Consider the following 23,355-nt stretch of genomic DNA (forward strand, 5'->3'; position numbering starts at 1 on the left):
CACTGTTACAGTTTCCTAAAGGAAACACTCTTTATTTCCATTGGTTGTTTGTGAAGGAATGGCCTTTTTCCTTTTTCCCTAATGGCATTCTCTTAACAACAGCGCCGGTAATAGAATCACGGAGTTAACATTGTGCTTCTTGCTCTGGGTAGCAAATGTGTGGATATCTAGTCTTGTGGGCAGGACACTTTTGTGTATCCCGGCTGGGACCCCTCGCTTCTCAGCACGGAGGTGGCTGCATGATGAGCCACAGGCCCTTCCCCTCCCCCCTTTTCCTTTGCCCCTGGACGTCTGCCCAGATGATGTGGTAGCCGTGAAACAAAGACCTCTTTCAGCTGCTGGTGTTCACAGGAGTGGCCTTGGGTTTCCAGCTTGTCACAGCTCTGTTCTGAAGATGATCAAATCACGAGCAACACATCCAGGTTACAGGGAACCCGGAAACATCCTGCAGCTGGGCACACTCCACCTGAGGCTGTACACTGGTGGGGCTTGTCCTGGGGGCAGCGGGGCAGCATGGGGGCTTCTGCTAAGCGCCTCAGGGGCGCATACTGTTTGAAAGACAGAACACACAAACCGGAGGTCAAGCCTTCTGCTGGAGGCTTCATTCACCACCCTCCACCCCAAAACTCATCGGTTAACAGTCCGATATGAAATCAGTTTCTTTTTGCACTGACCTGACTCAGAGAAGGTGAAGCCTGCTTTTCAGAAGTGAGGTTTGGCAAGGGAAGGAGACAGGAAATCCAGGGGAGAATGAGTCGCTAAGCCTGGCTCCTTCCAGCCTTTGCTACTTCCTCTGCCCGGGGTGGAGGGGAGGGCCCTGACTCTTGGCACCCGGGAGCAGAGAGAGTTCAGAGGGTTGGTAATGGCCACTTGCTCTATATGCAAAACATACGCGTGTGCGCACTTTACAACTGGCAAGAAAGTGAGAGGGAAAAGGGAAATCCTCCACTCTGGAAGAAGCAGGCTCAAAGCCAGTTGATTACGCAGATTCCAGAGCCTGTGAGGCAGGGGCCTTCTGTCTTGTCTGAGCTCCACGGAGATGATTAATTTACCTGAGTTAAGACTTGTGGTCCCCCTTCCCCCACAGTTCCAGAAAGTTTAAAGAAAAGTGACAAAAGCCAGTCCTTGTTAGAAATGTATACAGAGGCCGAAGGTATCTGCTCCTGAACCCTCAAACCAGACGGGATTGAGTTAAGGATCTTGAGACAGGCGATGACCTGGTTTTATCACAGTAGACGTTATATGCAACGAAGAGTTTTTATTAGGAAAAGGCATAAATGTCGGCCAGAAGAGGAGCCGAAGTGATAAAAGGAGAGTTTGGAATCATGTGTCCAAGTGGGCTGCCCACCGAGAGAACAAGTGAGGTTGTCTATTCTGCTTTAGGTAGTCAGAGGGACTGGACGCCCTGAGCTGACCTCAGTGAGAACCCCATTTTGTAACCTCATGTAACCAAATGTAATACATGGTGTGCCAATGAGGTCAGAAGAGGCCTTCGGGTCCCTTGATACTAGGTGGTTGTGAACTGGGAGGTAGGTGCCAAGAATAGAAACTCAGTCTTGCAAGAGCAGCCAGTGCTTTTCACAGCTAAGCCGTATCTCTAGCCCACAAATCTGTGACGTTGTGCAGCTCTGCATTTGTGGTCATTTGTTATAACAACAATGACAAGTCAAACTTATCCCTATTGAGTTCATCTTTACAGTAGCTTTGCAATGAAATCTGCCCTTGTTGCCACACTTCAGATGTCAACTCGAGCCTCCACCAGCTGGTTTGCTTCCCACTCTGTCCCATTGTGCCCCTTCGTTTTGCATTGTACCTACATTCTAAAACACGTGCCAGTTTACATGTCGATCGTCTCTGTGATGGATGGAGATAGTTTGCTCTCTTATTTACTGGTGTTCACTAAATGTCAAATGTCTAAAACAGGGGTAGATAGTAGGTGCTTAGCATGCAACTGTTTAATCAGTGTCTAAAAATTTATCGATGCATTGGGGTTTCCCCAATATAAGACAACTAGGAAAGAGTTGAACTGGATTAGAGCTCCAAGTTTGTGGCCTCAGTCTGTCTTTAGACCACCTGGCCACACTGAGGAGTAAGTGACTAGGGTGTGTTCTGAGCACCGTGCTTTCCTAACCACAGAAGAAAGGCTGGCTGCCTGTCCCCAGCTCAGGCAAATTGTGAATTTCTCCTTCTCTCCATCCATACTCTTATTGTTTTGTGAACTTAGCTGATTTTTATCTTGTTTTACTTTATTTTGAAAGTTTTCAGTGTAGAGATGTGGCTTTATCCTTAGTGTTACATTAGTAATATTTATAAAATCATATATTACCATCAATGCTCACTCTTATTAGTTATATTATTGGTTATTTAAGCCTATTTACTTTAGTAGTTATTACTGCTGCTTGATACTAACTTACTAAAATCAAAGTCAATTCCTATGTCAGATTAAAAACTATATTAAAGGTCACCCCAGGAATAACAATTCCCTTACAAGGAAGAAGTTTGGTCTCTTTGTGACATTCATCAGCCTGGGGTTGGGAAAATTAAGCTTTAAATAGTTGCATTACTATTTCTGTGTTGTCTTTTTCATCCTTTACAAAATGAATATCAGAAGCTACTTTAAGGATCTCACCCCCCCCCACACACACACGTCATAATGTGAATAAAAATAGCATTCATGGCAGTTTCTTTGAGAGCCATCGGTAAAACACTCCATCGTGGATCTCTGTCAAGATATCTGAAAACTTTTTCTTGGCTTCTGGCTTTGAACAAAGTTTACAGTAACAACAACAAGGCTTCATTGTGCCCTGAGATGTCTGTAAGGCAGCATTCATTCAAGTGTTGATCTGCATTGCGCGGTCCAAGAATAACAACAGTCATTTATATAATTTTATCCATGTTTCTGTTTTTTCCTATCCATTTCACCCTTTCACCCACCCTTGCTGAAACACGGCGGCCTGTTTGGTGTGGGGGCAGGGATACGTGTAGATGGTTTCCCTTTCTCTCCTGGTCTTAGGCTGGAACAGATAGATTGCACCTTTTCCTTTAACAACATTATTTATGTTTGAAACTTAGTATCATTGAAGTAATGGACTGAGTTTCCCTCCCAAGAACACATTTATTGAACAGAAAGCTTAATTCAATTTGAATTAAGAAGACCACAGAAGACCCAGGGCTGTGACATACTGTATAACCCTAAGAATTTTGACAAATGGAAAGCTCGGGTATTTCATCAAAAGCCAACGACTAGATGGGCATCGTGTGTTTGTGATGTTTTATGCCTTTATATCCATAAAATTTCAGAAGGATGTTCAGTCCTACTGAGAAAATTTCCTTGGATACAGTGGCTTGAGTAGTATTGTTTGGAATTGAAAGTCCATGTCCAGGGCATGGTCTGTGCACACTAACTACTCCAGCAGAAATTTCAGCTGAAACACTCTAAAGTGTGAACTAATTATCAACCAGATGAATATGAAAAGAAGGTCTAGAATAAATTTAAAAAAAAGAACTCCTAGATACTGCTATCTGTCGACATGCAGTTTTAGTTATAGCTTCAGGATCTCTTCCGTGTTCATTGGCAGAGCTGGTGGAGGGCAAATCAGCTGGGACTAATCTACAGAAGACACACAGCTGGGCTGTCACCCATACGAAGAACGGCTAGCTGGTCTGTTAGTGTGTAGGAGAGCAAGCTGAGTTCCAGCTAGTCCAGAAAAGACGTTTACCTGGTTATTTTGTAAGTGACTTTGCAGGCTGTGGGCTGCTCAGCAACATGGTAGATGCCATTGCGTATCCATATTGCCAACGATCCATATGGCATGATCAGAACCACAAGCAGAATGAACTTGGTCTGTAGCTTAGGAGACTGTCCAAATACTGCCAAGATGCCACGTTAGGTCAAGATAAAGGATACCAAGTATAGGGTGATCTAGCAGTAGAGTGGGTCATGAGTTAGAGAACTACTTGGTCAAACTAGACCAATGTGTTAGACTAGGAAAAGGCAACAGATCAAGGTTGGCATGTCTAGGCTGTGGCTCCCTGGGAATAAAATGGAGTCACTGACCAAGTCTAAGTTGCTCTTTCTGAAGGTAAAGACTGTTGGCATCTAAGGAAGTGAGTGGAGGAGAGGAAGCCAGCAAACGGGGAGTTTTGTGAAGACAGATAAAACAGTGGGCAATTGATCCTGTGCCTGATCCTGGATCCTGTGGGGACATTCTGGGAACACAAATTCTGGGAACACAGAAACACTACATCTCAGAGTGAGTCTACCCACACTTCCAGTTTGCTGGGTGTAATGAAAGCCCAGCAGCCAGAAAAAAAAAAAAAAAAGAAAGATGGTGCTTGGTGAGCATCTGAAAGCCCAGGCTCTTGTCAAGATTCTCTGGAAGATCAGAGGTTGAGCCAGTAACCAGGCAACAGCTGAGTGTAGGAGGGAAGGACAAGACTCCTGTGCTGAGAAACACTTCCTGGTTCCCATCAATTCCCTACAGTACCACATATCTTATAAATATGATCCCAAATAATGCCCCTAGCTAGTTTTATTCTCGGCCATCTCATTCTGCACTTGGGTTACTATGTCTGCATAAAAGGGAACTCAAAGTGAATCAGTGTTACCTTCTAAAAGATCTTAAGGAAAGAAATGTACAAACATGAGTATATAAAAGGCCTTTGTAAACAATAAAGCACCATGCAAATGGTTTCTATTATGATGAATTTGTACAGCTGCTTGAAAATAGCATCCAGTCCATTGTCTGTAGCTGTAAACTGGCCTAAACAGGAAATGTTTGAACATGGCCGCACATTGATCCTTCAGACTGATTTGTCTGAATGAACACACACACACACGTAAATAAAGCTTTAGGTGGCCAGTTGGAATCACATGGCCACAGTTAGAACACACTCCCACATCAAGCCCTAGAGAATTTGCAGACAATCAATCCCTAAGTGATCGAGCAACTTATCAGAAAAGGAGCACCTTACCCCTACTTATTTTCCCCAAGTCAGACAGAAGCTGTCTCCAATACCCATTTTATGTATCTATTCTAGGATGAAGAACTTTGAAACCAATGATTTGGCATTTTCTCCTAAAAGGAATTATGGAGACAACAGTGGACTTGCTGAATATGTGGCACAAGCCATAGACCCATCTCTCAGCTGGGATGACATCAAATGGCTCAGACGATTGACATCGCTGCCTATTGTTGTAAAGGGCATCTTGAGAGGTTTGTCATTTCTCTCCTTTGCTGTACACTGATTTCATGCTCATTTTTGGATATGGTTATGGTAGCATTTTAGAGAGTGTAATTGACAGGAAAATGTGGTATTACAAATTGAAAGATGTTTCAGCTCCCAGTAATTTTTTTCAAAAGATTTCTTATTATTCATGTATGTATATACATCTTCATGTCTGTCTGCTGTTTGCAATCACTTTCCCTAAGACTGTCCCTTCTACCCCCAGCATCACTCCCTTCCTTTATACACATGTGGATCATCTGGCCCATTTCTCCAGGCGTTCACACTATTGCATAGAATAAATAAAGTGTTTTCTAGGTAAAATGCTCATTGCTTTCAGTGAGGCTACCTAATGAGACAGCTCAAAAAGCAAGACCAGGAGAGCAATGTTTGAAAGGAAGCTATTCATACATGTAAAGTTTATCCTGTCTAGTTTTTCTTTAACTGTTTATTTCACTTATTTATCAAACAAAAATCATCTCTATGACTACAACAGTATCAAATAACACCTATGCTCAGGCTGGATTGGAGGAAGAACTGAAGAAGATCTGGGAAAACAAGTTCTCATCGATTCACAGGCTTTCACCCAAAAGTCAGATGGACGGACTGACAACATTTCCTTTCTTTTCTTTTTTACTAAAGAGCAGAGACTATGTTTTCAGAAATGTGAAACCATGGCTAGCTGGGAAGCTCTAGAAGAGGCATCCACCCTTACAACCATTTTAAAAATTGCATCTTAATGAATGCAATTTGGAATGCAAGATGTAATCGGTTACTGTGGTTAAACTCTGCCCTGGGAGAACATTAACAAAGCCCCACACGTGTGCTACAGACAGGATTTGGTCTTCTCTGGGACTCACGCTAACGAACAAATAATATGTATGAGCAAAGGCACAAAACTTCACAGAGTTTTTTTCTTTTCTTTTCTTTTCTCTTTCTTCATGAGTTTTTGTTTTGAAGAAACCCTTTTCTCATTAGCTCTTTTTACAAATACTAGGTTAAGAAGTCCTTAAGGTATATTATTTCATTATCCTTGGGTTACTTTCCAAGTGTTGACATGTATCTAAAATACTTTATTTCTTAAACCAATGCAAGTCACTGTAGCCCCAAGTGCTTGAGGTTAACTCTCATGGATTTGACTTTGGCTTTGGTAATATTATGAGGAATATAAGATAGGATCATGACAGCAGCCCTCGGTGATATTACCTACTCACCATTGTCTTAAACACTCAACTCATGTAAGGGCAAAAGCACAACTATGGAATGACACATTGTGTTCCCTGAGGATTAGTGAAAATGTCAAAGATTTGTAAATATTTTGCCAAACAGGAACATTTTGACCCTTTAAATAGCTTTTGGTCTTGGTTCATAAAATAAATAATTAAGTTAAAAAGTAAAATGCAGAATCATGAGCAGATTTCACAAGCCATTAACAAATAGGAAACCCTTTATCTGATTATGTTTCTTCCTGTCTTACACACCCGTAAACCAGTCAGAGCAAACTATTTGGTCATTTGCCCAATAGCCCCACAATCTCTAGAGAATGTGGAGGCTTGCTCTGAAGGATCAAGATGACAGACTTTCTTAAAGTCAAATTTCTTCAAATGGAAGACCCTCTCTAATCTTATTATGGCGAGGGTATGATCTTATTGTTTCAATGCATTCAACAAATGACATGGCTCTTGTCCAACCTTCACTCCCCGCTCACCTCTGTAGCACCTATTCCTTGTCACTGTATAGAAAAAAAAATAGCAGTTTATGTTTATCTGAGGGTTCAACACAAGTCTCAACATTCGACTCCTAAATAGTAGTTCATGTTATCTGAGGGTTCAACATGAGTCTCAAATGATTCCTTTCCTCCGCAAGCTTATGTCATGTGGATCACTGTCTTCACTGGGTGCTTTAGGACATTGAGACACAGAAGGGAAATGACTCCTAACATGGCAGGTGAGATACTTGAAGACAATGGGAGTCTGCACATATGCTCAGCTCTGGACTAATAAAATATGACTTTTTTTTAAAACACATTTTGGTTTGATAGCTAGATAACCAGAAACAGCTATAGCATGTCAAATACATTTTTTGGCTACATTTAGACTTTTAACACAATAACATATTATATCTCCTTATTTGAAAGAAAAGAAAAAATAAGCGCTGTTACTGCAGTGTGAAGTGTGGTGGCATCTGTCAGTCACAGGTGACTATATGTTACTACAAAATTCCAGTTGCTCAGCCAGAAGACCACATTTCAATCTTTTTTTCCCTAATTTTTTAGCATGCAAGATATTGGGTTCCATTATGGCATTTTTTTGGTTGGTCTTCTTCCCTAATTCTCTCCCCCATCCCCTTAGTCTCCTTCCTACCCTTCTATGCCCATCTCCCTCCTTTCTGGTTATATAGTATAAGTTCTATTTCTTTCCTTCTCTTCTTCAACACCTCCTTGCCATGTTCCCATGCTTTCCTTTTATTTGTGGTCTATACCCATATGCATAATATATATGAACACTGAAGCCAGCCTCTGTATTTGAGAGAGAACACACTTGTCTGTCTTTTTGAGTCTAGGTCACCTTGCTTAATTAATACTTATTTTAAGATGCAGCCATTTTCCTGAAAATTTAATTTTTCTCAACAGTTGAGTAAAATTCCATTGTGTGTATATAAATAAATATATATTATGTATGTATATATGATATGTACATATATGTGTATGAAATTTTCATTATCCATTTATGAACTGATGGACAGCTAGACTGGTCCCATTTCTCCACTATCATGAATACAGCAGAAATCAACATGGGTATGCAAGTATCTGTGTGCTAGGATATAGAACCCTTTGGGAATGTGCCCATGAGTGGCTTAACTGCATCACTTGGTGCTTCCATTGGCTGTGTTTTTATTTTTTGAGAACTCTCCACACTTTCTCTCCATGGGTCTGCATTAGTTTCCACTGCCCCATCAGAGAATAAGTGTTTCTTTTTCTTTACATCCTCTCCATACCTGTTGTCCTCGGTTTTCTTGATGACAGTCATTTTGACTGGAGTGGGTTGGACTTGTCAAATAGTTCTAATTTGCATTCCCCTGTTGGCTAGAGGATTAGAACAATTTAAAATACTTATTAGCCGTTCATGTCTTTTGTTTGAGAAAGGTTTCTTTCATTCATTAGCCTATCTTAATTGGGAGTTTTGTTTTTGTGGTACTTTAAAAATTATTATTTATTTTTAACTAAAATTTTATTTTATGTGTATGGGTGTTTTGAGTTCATGTGCACTCGTGTACTACATGCATGTAGTTCCTGCAGAGGTCAGAAGAGGGGTCAGATAGGGTGGAGTTATAGACAGATGTCAGTGGGTGATGAGAATCCAACCCAGGTCCTCTGGAGGCTCAACAAATGCTCTCAACTGCTGAGAAATCCATCCAGCTCATGGTACTTTAACTTTACAATTTTTTGAAAAATATATTCTAGATACTAACATGCTATTTAAAGTATAGGTGATAAATATTTTTTCCCTTTCTATGGGTTGTCTTCCTAATTTGTGGTATAGAAACTTATACTTTCATGGAGTTTCATTTGTTAATTCTAATCGCTTGGGTTTTCCCTGTGCAGTTGAAGTTCTGTTCCCCAAATCATTGTATGCACACATATATATGCACATATATTTTATTTATATCTATAGAAACTATAGATATTATAGTCACAGAACAGAGTGTAATTGTAAACTGTCCTAATGCACAGAGATTCATACTGGGAACAATAGAAGGCAATATTGAATAATATTGGACAAGTTATGTTTCTTTGATCTAGTAAGTGGGGCTTATTCTCGCTGCAAAAGAGTAGGAAGTATTAAAATCATGTGTTAATTTTGAGGAGTAGTCATTGTGAGTCTGAGTCCATGGCCCTTCTAGAAGCCATGTAGAGTAGTAGTTCTTGTCTGGAAAGTTCTATTTCAGGGTAACATACTAAAATACTAAAATTGCTCTGGGTTATCTAGAATCTTTCTGGCTTAATCTGTTTTGTTGTTGTTGTTTTTTTTGTTTTTGATAAACAACATTTGTCATCTCAATAACCATAGTCAAACAAATAACCATTTGTTTTCCCAAATTACGTCATTTTTACCATCTCTGCTTCAGAAATGTCTTATTGTTCATTATAGTAAGTCTCGGAACTGAGATCGAAAATAAAAATAATAATAAGGAAAGTAAATATTTCCTAATAATTTTAATAAAAAACTAATTTTATTCAGAAGAGAGTATTTTTTATATATTTATTTTACGTCCTGGCTGCTGCCTCCCAGCCTCCCTGCTCCATCCCCCCTCCTAAACTCCAATCTTTTCTTTTTCTGTCTCCATCCAAGAAAGGGCAGGTCTCTCATGAGTATCAATAAAACATGGCATATCAACTGGGCTGTGGTGTGCATGCATTTAATCCCAGAACTCGGGAGGCAGAGGCATGTGGATCTCTGTGAGTTCAAGGCCAGTCTGGTCTACAGAATGAGTTCCAGGACAGGCTCCAAAGCTACAGAGAAACCCTGTCTCGAAGCCTGCTGCTCCTCCCCCGCCAAAAACAAAAACAAAAACCAAACAAATATCAAGTTGCAGTAAGGCTAAGCACCTCCCCATCTATTAAGGTTGGGCAAGGTGACCCAGTATAAGTAAGGTCCCAAAAGCCAGTAAAAGAGTTGGAGACAACCCCTACTCCCGCTATTAGGAGTCCCACAAGAGGACCAAGCTACACAACTATAACATACATTCAGGGTACATAGGTCAGTCCCATGCAGACTCCCTGGTTGTTGGTTCAGTCTCTGTGAGCTCCTATGGGATCAGGCTAGTTGCTTGTGTGAGCCTTCCGGTGGTGGTGTCCTTGACCCTCTGGCTCCCACGCTCCTTTCCCCTCCTTCTCTGCAGGATTCCCAAACTCTGCCTAATGTTTGGCTGTGGGTCTCTGCATCTGCCTCCATCAGTTGTTGGGTGATACTTCTCTGATAACAATTGGGCTAGCCACCAATCTCGTCACAGGAGATGGCCAGTTCAGGCTATTTATCCACCATTGCTGGGAGTCTAACCTGGGATCCTTCCCATAGACGCCTGGAAGATTCCCCTGTGTCACTGTACCTTTATTTTGAAATGGTTTTTCTATTTTTGCTTGTAGCAGTTTAGTGTTTCTGGTTTTAAATTAAGGTCTTTCATTCTCTTTGAATTATTTTCTGTGTGAGGGCAGGGCATATGGATTTAATTTTATTCTTCTGAGGGTAAATATCCAGTATTACCAGTACCCTTTTCTGGATTGGCTGTACTTCCTGTAGAGTTAATGGCCTTATCTGTGTGAGCATTTCCTTCATCACAGAAAGTTCTATTGAACCATACATATAGACATTTAGCGCCACCTAGTCCAGGCAGCTTACTGGGAAGGCCTTGTGTCTACTCCCTTCCTGGAATTCAGGGTGGGTCACTATGCCCAGCTGGCATTTACATGAGTCCTGGGGATTTGAACTCTGATTCTCAGTCTTACAAGACAAAGTGCTTCATATGTTGAGCTATTTGCCCAGCCTCACTTCTGAGTTGCTTAAGAGGAAAAGTAGCACATAAAAGAGAGGCATGGAATACTAAAAATGTGATACCTAAAAGTAAAAATGAAATAACTGAGTGATTGAACGTAAACACAGTAACACATCCTCAAGTATAAAAGAACAATGAATAACAGGACCAAAAGAAGATTATAGTCAAGTAGATGAGTGATTTATGGATGATTTTAAAATGACAAATATCTAACTGACATATATACATTTTGTTTTGAAAACACACAAAGAAAGGAAATGAAGAAAGGGTTAGAACAGCTATGAATTTTGGTGACATAATCACTAGACTAAGACAACAAATCACACCTTATCGTAGATGAAATGTCAGAAAAATAAAATGTATATAACGAGAGAAAAATCCAGGCAAGAATTCATTTCGAAGGACTACAGGCCAGGCCAGACTCTCAGCTGTCTTCAGATCAACAATGGATTCCAGCAAATTAGGAAAACGTCTGTAAGGTTCTGTGGGGGAAACAATTGCTCAATTTAGTGTATTACAGCTCATCCAGTGATTACGCAAACAAAGGGATCAGTCAAGGGCTGCCAGTTTGCTTCTCACTGATCTGTCTTTGGGCAGCTATGCATGAGTGTACTACAAACAAAACCATAAACCAAATGAGAGCTTATATCCATCTGTTTGTAAGAGATTCAAAGCAGAGAAAACAAGACAATGGAGGCAGGCATTGAGGCCAGAGAGTAACTACTGCAGAACAAGAAGACAGAGGTCTCTGGGCAACAGACTCAAGAGAGGAGATAGGGGACTCAAAAGAGTTAGCTAGAATAAATGGAAAGATTTGAGGCTATAACAAAGTCTCATAGTAACTGAGACAAAAGAAAGACAATTAAAATTCTAGGAAAGTCAAATAATGTACCAAAGCACGGACGTCCAAGTAGGAAGCAACAACAGAATGCAAAGGAAGAATGGCGGGTGATGGAATGGGAAATGACCAACGTGTTGGGAAGCCATCTTGAAATCCTTCTCCCTCCACAATTTCTTTAAAGAAAAAAACAATTAAATTATGAACAGATGCAGTGCTGTCATTTTTCTATCCAGAAGATTGACAGTTTTCATTGCTGCCAATAATCTGTCATAGTAAGTAATACTCCAGTAATATTGAGATGACTCACCAGTAATGTCAAACTTAAATTCACCGAAAGAATAAGTTTAAACCAGTCACTCATTTGAAAAGAAAATAAACAATTTCTCTTTTTAAAATGTATTTGGGGCCGTCAATCAAAGCTTAGGCATGTTAATTTTGTTTTATTGTTTAAAAAATATAGACAAGTAATTCTTCTATTTTTACTTCATATGTATATACTGTTTTTGTGTCATTTCTCCCTTTACTCGCCTCCCTCAAACACCCTGTGATGCTCTTTTCAAACTCATAACCTCTTTTTGTTTAATTAATAAGTCTACACACACACACACACACACACACACACACACACACACACACACATTAGAGTTTCTACCACTGTGGTAAAATATTAAAAGTACCGTAGGGAGGAAAGTGTTCATTTCAGCTTCCAACTCCACGTCACAGTCCATCATGAAGGGAAGACAAGGCAGGAACCTGGAGGCAGGAGCTGAAGCAGGGTCATGGAGGAAGGCTTCTTAGTGGCTCGTTCCCCATGGCTTTCTTATCCTGCTTTCTTATATACCCCAGGACCACCTGTCCACGGGTAGCATCACCCACAAAAGGACTGGAACTCCAACATCGATCATCATTCAAAAAAATGTTTGACAGGCTTGCCCACAGTCCTAGCTGGAGGAGTTATTTTCTCAGCTGAGGCTTCTTATTTTCAAACAAAGCTAGCTCATCTGCATAGCTTTTAGGGCTCCCACTTGTTATTTGGACATGATTGTTTTCCTTGATTTCAGGCTTGGAAAAGATGGATTCTCATAGCAGTTTCTAAGTCAGAGTCTCAGATACCCACTGGTAGTAATGACAGTTACAATGGTAATACTGTTACGTTCAACAAAATACTATATGCAGTAGAATTTTTTCTTACAGGTCCACAGGAGAGAGTCAGGGTTCAGCATAGATGGTTTCTGGTCAGAGCTCACCTCATCTCTTTCTGCAAAGAGACAAGAAGTCAGAGTTTCATGACACTTCTTCTTATAAGGGAAAATAATCTCCTTTTTGAACCTCACTTTCATGAATGTATCCAGTCTTAATTACCTGTCAGAGATTCTGTCTCCAAATATTATCACATCAGGTAATAAGGTTTCAAAAGAACTTGGCAAGGAAAGAGGTACCGAGACCATTAGACATAGGTATAACATCAATATATACCCATATTTTAAAAGAATAGTATTATTATCATTATTAAAATATTTGATTTTAGTATTACATGGCATGTAGTGGAAATCTGTGTAGCAAACAAAAATTAAAACAATCAGAATTACAAATGATTGTGCATCTTTTATAATTTTTCTTAATCAAGACATCCTTTTAACCCCATTGCTGAATTGGTACATATGTTCATTTTCTGAATTTACTTGCTTAACTCTCAAAAGTCAGATATTCAGGACAAAACCAAGCAAATTGGTTTTACTTACTATTACATTTAAGAACTAACAAAATGGGAGCATCCTATAAGTAATAGTTTAGAAAATAAAATTTAAAATTATGTTTGCTGCTTAAAAATATTATTCTCTTTTAAGCCGGGTTTTCAGAAATCAATATCATTGAAGCACAATTAATAAGTTATAGTTTTAACATCATATTTATAATGCATTCCATTGCACAAAATTCAATTATATAACAAACAGCAAAACAGTTACTGAATTTTCAGTTGTGTATTAAATTGTATTAAATACTGTTTGGAATAGATTTGTTGATTGGTGGCTGCTATGATAATGCTTGTCACATACATGCTATTTTATTTTCCATATTGTAAGGTGATACTTTTGCTAAGTGGTAAAACTGATATGATTTTATTAATTAAAAATAGCTAATATGGACTGTAGAGACGGCTCAGAGCTTACTGCTATTACAAAGGACTTGAGTTCAGACCTGTAACCTCAGTACCAGTTCCAGGAGAGTAAACGACACTCTCTTCTGACCTCCCTGGGCACCCAAATTCATGTGCTGCATATAAGCCCATGCAAGCACACACATATAACAACAAACAAACAAATAAGTCTTAAAAAATATAAGTAGCAGAGAAAGTCAGTTTTCTTTAATGATGTGATACCTGATATATTGACCACACTCCAGGGCAGGTCCCATGCTCAGTAAATGGTCAGCTAACACAGACTGAACTGGATTAGAGAGGGGGTGAGGAGGGAGAGAGAAATGAAGAGGTCGGCAGGTAGGGAAGTGAGGAAGAATCTAGGAGGAGTTAGTGGAAGGGGGTTAATATAACCAAATACATTGTATGAAATTCCCAAATGACTAATAAAACATTATAGAATACATAATGTTAGCAAGTCTTCACAAAGATAAACTCTTTATGACAATTTACTATGTCCTCATAGTTTTATCACATATTAAATTAATTGTTTCACCTGTTAATTTTAGAAGGAGATGCTACCCCTAATATTTTAAATGTAATGACTGGTGTGTTTTAATGAAAGCACTAAGGAAGACGGGAAGGAGTGAGGCCCTCCTCCCTCTACAGGGATGCTGGAGTTTGGAAGTCCAAGCCTTTGGTCCAGTTTCCATGGGATGATGCTTTGTTCTTTCCAGGCGACGATGCTAGAGAAGCTGTGAAGCATGGTGTGGACGGGATCTTGGTGTCCAATCACGGGGCGAGACAACTGGATGGCGTGCCAGCTACTGTGAGTTTCCACTGGGATTTCTTCATTTATCTTTGGAAAATCAGGGCTCTATATGCCTACCGTGTGTGTGTGTGTGCGTGTGTGTGTATGTGTGTGTGTGTGCATCACTTACAGTAAACTGCAAAATGTTATGTGAGATCTCAGATTTTCAGTGGTACAAGAATTATCTAAATTAGCAGACATAATTATTTTTAACTAGTCCAAGATGTCTGTTTATAAACTCATGAAGAAAAGCCCTTCTAATTAGTAAGGCAGGGATTGTTCTTGTGGTTATTGTAGGCAATGTATGAGCTGGAGAAGAAGAGAGGCGATGCAGACATGGCAGTTCAAGGGAAATGAAGGCATACACACTTGTAGGGATCATAGAAGCCTCTGGAGAGGAAAAATTCAACTTAGTAGTAGTGAATTGTTGTTTCCTTGAACCAGCAGGATGATTTGGTGAAGTCTGCAGACAACGTGGGTTCATTTTACAACAAAGTACAAGCTAGCAGAGAGCACACAGGGCTCTCCCACAGTGTGTCCCAAAGCACTGGAGGGTGTGGGCAGTCAAGTCTGCACACAGTGGGATTAGCAGCCTAAGATTTGAAGTCATAAAGCTGGAGGTTGTAAGCTCCTGCTGATGTAGACCTAGTCCCACAGACACAGAATTCTGGGTGATATTAAGTGTGGCCTGCAGGTTAAAAGGAGTGGAAGGGAGAGAGAAGTGACTCAGAGCTCAGAGCGTCTGACCAGATTTATGCCTCACTTGTGCATGAAGACACAGACTTAGTGTGCGGGCCAAATTAAGTTTGTTTTCAAAAAACAAAATATAAATTTTCTGAAATCAAATCTAACTAGATTTTAAGGGGAAAATATCTAAATGGTGTGGTTTCTTTCCTTCTGGCCAAGGGCATATGGAAACTTATCTAAAAGGGCTTTTTGAGTTGTGGTCTCAGAGACTGTTTGAAAAAAAACAATGCCCCCTCCTTTGGCCGGCTGTGTGGATGAGAGGATAAGCTTGCTTCAGCTTTGCCTCACGCTTAGAGCCAATTTAAGGCCCATGATGATGAGAGCAAGGTATGAATGCTCCCAGTCTTTGGCAAATGGTGTTTTCTTTCCCTTGGTATATGGGTTTTGAGGTGAGCAGTCAACGACTTAAAAGAAGGCTATGGCATAAGCCTTTACACGAGACGCATAGACTGCCTTACCATTCTGTGACCTTCATGACGTCAGAAGGCAGGGGACGCACCCAGGATGACATCATGTGAGGAGTTTTGAAACTGAAGGCTTGAGTTTGAGTTATTTCTTATTTTCTTGCCTTCTGTAATGTGTGAGAGACAGAAGGGCCAGTCTCTCAAACTCTTATGCCCAAACTTCTTCTGGTATTATGTTGGTTCTCTAAAGAATTTGTCTGGATTGTACAGTTCTATATTTTTCTACTTCCCAGCATTCCCTTGTATAGAGAAATATTGGCCCCTTGAATTTCTGGACCAGGAATTTAACTTCAGTTTATCTTCACACTCTGTTCTCTGGCCTGTGTGAGTCCTTCGAACATTCTCTTTTATAATTTTTTTTCAGATTTGCATTGCATTTTGATGTCAACTAAACCCCAACAACTTCCGACTTACAGATATAATGTTCTTTTTTTTTTAAGGAAGCCATAAGCATTTATTAAGAAAGAGGGAAAGAGAAAGGGGGGGGGGGGAGAGAGAGAGAGGAGGGAGAGAGAGGAGGAGAGAGGCAAAGCCCCGTGTGTATACCGGGAGAGGAAGCAGGAAGACCAGATATAATGTTCTTTCCACAGTCAGTTTCTCACCTGCCAAACCCTTTCAGTAAATAAGCATTTGAGCCATTAAGTTGCTGACTCTCAAATTGAGTCCTTAGGCATGTTCTGTACCATCTAAGAAGTGTTGTTTTTTTTAAGGGGAGTGCTTGGAGCTAGAGGGGCGCTCAGTGGTAGAGTTCTTGCCTAGCATAGAGGAGACCCTAAGTTCAAACTCTAGCACCGGTATGACGGAAACACAAGATGAATTGTAAAGGCATGTCTCATCCTTAAGAGGTACTTGGCACATGAACTGGCTTTTGTGGCATAACAAACAAAACTGAACTTTCTGGCTGAAACATTATTTATGTCCCAGTTTTATTCAGTTGACACTTTGAGTTGAGAACTGTGAGATGGTGGGATCTGGGCTTGGCTGGGCTTAGTCCCAATGGTATGGGGTCAGCTGCTTGTGCAGCAGACCAGCCTGGTAGAGGATAATCTCACCATCTTACATCTCCCAGTGGGTCAGGTTGGTTTGTTTTCATGTAGGGGCAAATTTCTTAAAGGGTCATGCCAGGTCTTACGATCTAAGCTCAGAGGTAATGCCTTCTTAGAATCTCTCCTGTTCCATTGGTGAATGCTAGCCACCATTCAGATCCCTACCCCATCGCCCCCTTCCCTAAGGATGCCCCAGGAAGCATAATCCCACTACGAATCGAAGAGTGGGTGGAACAATTATTGGAGCCATTTGGAGGCTTGCTGAATCTCTGGAGGGTGGTTTTCTGATTGCACTGGGTAGCAGCCCTGGAGGGGTGTGAGTTGTGATCTAAGAGAGATTCTGAAAACTGAAGAAGTTACCTCTGCTTTAGCTGCAGCACCTTGTTAACGTCCAGCTTCTTTGGTTGGAACATTTGAGTGTCCTTCTTCAAGAGAGTAACGATGGATGCAATACTGATGCGTAGGAAAGGAAAATTGGAGGCCTAAATAGGGCCGTACCTATTGGGCTTGTCTGCTCTATTTTATCCATTCTTCCCAGATCACTCTGCTTTATGTGGTGTGTGCCTAGTGAAAGTGCAGCTCTGGGAAGAGAGGAAAGTTAGAATCGCTCAGTGCTGGATGGGACCTACCTGTCCACAGTCACCGAGGCACAAGTGCGGCCTCTGTTCTATATTCCAGGATTCATATCTTAAGTGTCCTTATTAGGGTACTTTTAGGCCAAGTTAGGCACTGGAAATAACCTAAACAGACTTGATTTGTGTGACTTTGAAAATGTGTATTGAACCCAAGCTAGCTAATATTTTTCTTTGGTTCTGGTTTCAAATGGGGAAATATGCTTAATTATGGCTTGCATCATGGCTTGGAAATTGTAGCATTTATATGTTGATGTAACTCGCCTGAATGTAAAAGGGGACTATGTATAGGTAAGCGAACGTATGTAAATGGATCCGAAGCATGTTTGGCAAGGGATGGAAGCCAGAAGGGAAAGGGGAAAATTGCGCTACCTGCCAAACATTTAGGGACCACTGGCCAAGGATTGCCTCCACTTCCTCCAAATTGTAGCTATGTTTGGTTTTCAGCCTTTTACATAAAACTCTATTTAAGTTCAGCCACTAAACTTCGAGGAGAGAAGTAGGAAAGCCTTTGAGTGATTTCAGCACAATTATTTCTGGAAAAAGAGCAGCTTAAATGTGTGGCGGCTTTCACAGCCTACAGGAGTGGACTCAGAACTTCATTTCAGACCGAAACGCTGTAGGGCAAAGGTGAAATATTTCCATATTTTCACCTATATCTAATGAGCTAGTTGTATTGCATACTACTGTGACTTTGGGGGCAGGGAGAGGGGAGCCAGTTATTTAAACTGACAGTTGTTCCCTTAAAACATCCTGCTACTAGGATCTTCTGGTTCAGGCTTGGAACTAGCTTTGCTGGCTGGGTTATAAGTTTCAGGTTCAGCTAGGCGAGGTTTAGACATCTCTGCCTCTTAAATAGTCTCCCTGGGGTCCAAACTCTGTGGGAACAAGACTGGGGATCCCTATCTCATGACAAATGACAGAAAGGCAAACCTAAGGGGAAATAGTTGACATAGCTATTCAGGCTGGTGCCCACAGATGGCCCTCAACCTCCTCTGCTCACATGTGACTACCAAAGTGGGTCATAGAACTAAAGTCAGCATCAAGGCGGATGTTAATATGCTCTATTTGAATGGGGGAAACTATATAGATGTCTTAGAAAGGAAATGCATTCAGAGAAGTATGGGGGTTACTGAACAATACTGTAAGCCACCACCTCACCTTTGAGAGGTTCCTGTGTTCTCTATGGTATCTTAGCCCACTGACAATGGCCAATTTAGACAGGGCTCTTCTAGGGTCACATGGTCATTTTTCCTGTAACTGTGGGTAAACTGCTTTCATCATTGCCTAACGCTTATCTGGATATAAAGTTTGTTAGAAGAGGAACTCAGAGAGGGGTCACGCTTGCACACGTTATACACTACTGCTTTCAACACCTACCAAGTGTTTTAACCATCAAACTCTGGTAAATAATGCCAAGAATACTGTATACCAGTAAGACACTTCACATACTCTTTTAAAAGAAGGAGCTATGGAAGATTGAGTGATTCAGAATTATGTTTATTATTTTTAGACATAATATTTGCATATAAATATCAGGAATAGAAAAATGAATGCCAGACTTTGAAGACATAGAGGCTGCTCAATTCTGAATTCACATGAGTTCCCAGTTCCTAGCATTGCATTGTTTTCTTCTTGGAGAAATGATTCCATCATTGACCTTAACCTCTTTTCTCTCTGAGCCTGAGTTGGATGGAGGTGAAATTGAGCAGATACTTTTTTTTTTCCACACAAACAACATCACATTGTCTTCCTTCTCCCACTAGATTGATGCCCTGCCAGAAATCGTCGAGGCTGTGGATGGGAAGGTGGAAGTCTTCCTGGACGGAGGTGTAAGGAAGGGCACTGATGTTCTCAAAGCTCTGGCCCTGGGAGCCAAGGCTGTGTTTGTGGGGAGACCCATCATATGGGGCTTGGCTTTCCAGGTAATTGGAGGAGGAAACAAGCAAATACAATAAAATCCTTTAATAGTGAAATAGAACTGAACTAGCTTACTCAATACTTTAATATCTTATACTTACATAGGGAGAAAAAGGTGTTCAGGATGTCCTTGAGATCCTGAAGGAAGAATTCCGGCTGGCCATGGGTCTCAGTGGTAAGTCTCAGCACTCCATGATGTTATGTCACCACAACACAACCACTGACAGACAAAACTTAATTGAAGAAAACAATTATTTGAGCTCGTGGTCTCAGAGACTTTCAGCCCATCACCATGGGGAAAGTATTGTGGGCTCATGGCAGAGACTGAACTAGGGGCTAAGTTTTAACCTTGAGGGGCTTTGCCTTAGTGACTACTTCCACCATCTTGTTCCCACCCACCTCTGAAAGGCTCCACAGTGTCCAGCATGGCTCCTCTCCTGGGAAAATATGACAGCAGGTTTTTATCCTCATTTACTGCTGTTGTGTTTTCTGTGGGATTTAAGCCAGGCTCCTTGGAAAACAAAACATATCAGGGGAACTCAACTTTATATTTATGGCTCCGAGGCCCAGCACTCCTGGACTGGTGGATTTACAGTGAGCCTAGTTACTTAGCCTTCAGCTTTGACAAACCCATCAGTGATGTCTTTGTGAGCAAGAGGCCTCTAATTATAGGAAGAACATCATTCTTTTGCTCACTTCTTGATACATGACTGCATAGATCCAACTGGCCAGTCAGTTCTACCTCTTGACCAAGCACCAGGTCAAACTCTACCTGTTTAAAACCACATCCCTAACTCTCTGTTAGACCTGTGCCACCTGCAGCCCCTCACTCCCAGTTTGCCCTCATGCCAAAGTTTCATTTGCTCTGGCTTGAACTCTCAACATTTGCCTCTTCTTTCACATCGTGGTATTCATAAGAGTTGCTCATTACAGTGTAATTTGAATCTGACCCCCTTCATCACACCCACTGCCCCCAAGTGGCTGTCCCATTACTTTTGCAGTGGATATTGGGTCTGCTTCTCTAACCTTGTCTCCCTGCCTTCTCCTGTTCTCCTTTGATCACAGAAACCAGGGTAGTCATTTAAAACATTAATTTAACTCATGTTCCTCTTGGATCAGAACCCTCCAATGACTCTGGACTTAACTCAGCATAGATGTCAAAGTCCTTACAATAGTTTTCAAGGGCCTTGTTATCCTTCCAGGAGCAGCTTTTACTCATGCTGTCTCTGTTACTGCACCAAAGCTTCATTTGCCTCTTAAAGGTTCCTTGATTATTAGACAAGTTCCAGCCTCGTGGACTCTGTGCTGGATCTTCCCTCTCCCTTGATGCTCCCCAGATGTGTGCATGAAGAGTTCTTCCATCCTTTAATCTTTCATGTACATTTTTATTCACAAAGGGACCACCTTGACTGCTTACCTATCTCTGAGTTCCAGCTTTCTTCCCTGTTCTTGCATTCTTTTTCCTTAGAATCTCTCACTGTTCATAAGTCATCTGTCACACAACTTAATTTTTTAAACAACACATATTATGTATTTTATGTTTCCCCTCTAGAATACAAAACGTGTGACTGGGGATCTTTCCATCTTTTATCTCTGCTGGGTTTGCAGTGTTTAGAGTAGTGCCTGGCACACAAACAATAAATGTTTGTGAAAAGAATTAGTAAGTGCTGCGTTTACTGTGGATTGCTTAGAGTTTGACTCAAAATGGACCTTTAGCTGATGAGGAAGAAAAGCTTCTAGTGAGTTAGCAGCTTCCCCATTTGACACTGAAGTGAGGTTCATTTTCTGTGAGCCACAGGGTCCAAATAACCTTGCTAGCTACAACTCCCGAGATTTTCTCCCTGCTACCATGCAACCCGAGGTTGCCGGAACCTTCAGGAGAAGAATGTCATTCTGTGAATCCTCACTACACATTTTAATTTGCTGCAGACATATCCTAAACGAGAGCTTTCAGACGCTGGCTGTCTATTAAATGTGGCAGAAAGAATACAGTCTTTGTGCTAATAAAAATATGTGCCAGTCATTTTGTATTAAGGACTGTTTAGGTAATAAAAATGGTCTCATGCCACATAAGATTTGGCAAGCCTACCTTGAATCATAAACCTTACATTTGTCAAGTTTTACATTCCTTGGGAAAAACGATTACCTGCCTGATTATTATTGCATTCATTTCATATTAAATGTATGCATTATTTTTTTCAGGGTGCCAGAATGTGAAAGTCATCGACAAGACATTGGTGAGGAAAAATCCTTTGGCCGTTTCCAAGATCTGACAGTGCACAATATTTTCCCATCTGTATTATTTTTTTTCCAGCATGTATTACTTGACAAAGAGACACTGTGCAGAGGGTGACCACAGACTGTAACTCTCCACTTCAATACAAAGGGTGTCGTTCTTCTCCAACAAAACAGCGATCCCTTTTCGTTCATTGCTTTTGACTTTTCAATGGGTGTCCTAGGAACCTTTTAGAAAGAAATGGACTTGCATCCTGGAAATATATTAACTGTTAAAAAGAAAACATTGAAAATGTGTTTAGACAACGTCATCCCCTGGCAGGCTTAAGTGCTGGGAAACAAAAGATATCCTCTGGTAAAATTGGAGGTAGTGGGCTGAAGGAAAAGATAATGACCTCCCTGTTTATTAACCTGTCTTATGTTTAGATTTCCTTAAGACAGTGCTTTTTACAGTATGCGCTGGGCTGTGAAATGCTGGAAATGCCCAAAGAAACATGACGCTTGGATCTGCCGTGTTGAGAAAACAGCACTAGGTAGAATTGAAATGAATGGTGGTAATTTGTGATTTTTCTAGAGACTTTTTGACTTTTAGCACCTAGGTCTCTGAAGGTGTATTTCTAGCCATGTATTGAGTACCTGAATATATCTGAATGCTGTGTGGCAGTCACCCCGTTTGAAAAGGATATGTCTTGTCTACTTGGGCCATCATGAAATAATTTTCATTTTTGAACTCTGTATACTCATTCCCTTTTTTGAGGCATTGATTTCCTAGCCCCCCTGAATCTTTTTCAATCCTCCTCACTTATAACCACATTCAGGGTCAAGTATGTATTTTGTGGGGTTCATGGTGAATAAAGATAGGGAACTTTTGCTCAGAGGGATGCCCCCCAAAAGCCATTTCCTTTTACCACAATAATTTCCATAATTGTCAATGTTGCCTTCTTGGCTTTTTCTGTTTAATGCCATTCTTCCTTGGACATGGGGCAGTGGAGACACTCTACCATGCCAACTGAAGACCCTATGAAATGCCTATGGTTCTCACTTGCACCTTGCCCTTCTTAGACCCATGCCCCAGGACTTGCACAGCGTGGCACAACTTGACTCAGTATACACTCCGCTTGTGTCATTGTATGTCACTTAAAAGACACAGTTTTTGAAGGGAAAATTGTTAGTGTTTTAAATACAACAACCAAGTAGCATCAAACCCTGCACATGGAAACCCTTCTGGACACTGTGAAGGTAATGACACAGGGCTGTTAGTTTTAGTCCCAAAGAGAGATTTCTGCAACAGGAGGCACACTTGGCTTCTGCAGTAATTCTGTTCAAACGTCATGGAGTGTTGAATGAAGTCACTGAGAAAGAGACTTGCCGTCTGAAAAGATGACTGTGATTTTACTTTAGGATTTTGCTTATTGTCTTGTGATTTTTCTCCATTCGACTTCTGAATCCCAGGTCACTGCTAAATGATAGCAGTGTGGACACAGGTTTTCCTTTTGAAATTATGTCTATGTTTGATTAAAACAAGAAATCACTTATTCTGATAAAAATGGGAAGAATTAGCTTTCACCTTTTCTCCAGATGTGGAGGAAACGTTATCTTCATATTGTACCATGCTGTCCTTTCTAGTTAGTCAGTGAAGAAGTATTCCCGACTGATTAGCAAATATTTTTTTTTTTGCTGTTAGTGTATAATATGCATTGTGGCTGCATTGCTGGGGACACCATCCAAAAATGCTGATAGTAG

The 23,355-nt window shown here is 40.8% G+C and overlaps 1 protein-coding gene across 1 annotated transcript in view; it reads left to right on the forward strand.

Moving 5' to 3' along the window:
- Window positions 1–22,347, forward strand: part of Hao1 (hydroxyacid oxidase 1) — a 49,082-nt gene extending 26,735 nt beyond the window's left edge. The window contains exons 4-8 of the mRNA XM_041670654.1: window positions 5,041–5,216; window positions 14,495–14,586; window positions 19,224–19,382; window positions 19,483–19,552; window positions 21,580–22,347. Coding sequence (XP_041526588.1) covers window positions 5,041–5,216; window positions 14,495–14,586; window positions 19,224–19,382; window positions 19,483–19,552; window positions 21,580–21,650 — 568 coding nt within the window. The 3' untranslated portion in view covers window positions 21,651–22,347. The remainder of the gene's footprint in view (window positions 1–5,040; window positions 5,217–14,494; window positions 14,587–19,223; window positions 19,383–19,482; window positions 19,553–21,579) is intronic.
- The last annotated feature ends 1,008 nt before the right edge of the window (window positions 22,348–23,355 follow it).

The sequence above is a fragment of the Microtus oregoni genome, unplaced genomic scaffold (genome assembly GCF_018167655.1).
Source record: "Microtus oregoni isolate MIOR12 unplaced genomic scaffold, Mior012 000020F_ref0000438, whole genome shotgun sequence".
In the NCBI taxonomy this organism is placed as follows: domain Eukaryota; kingdom Metazoa; phylum Chordata; class Mammalia; order Rodentia; family Cricetidae; genus Microtus; species Microtus oregoni.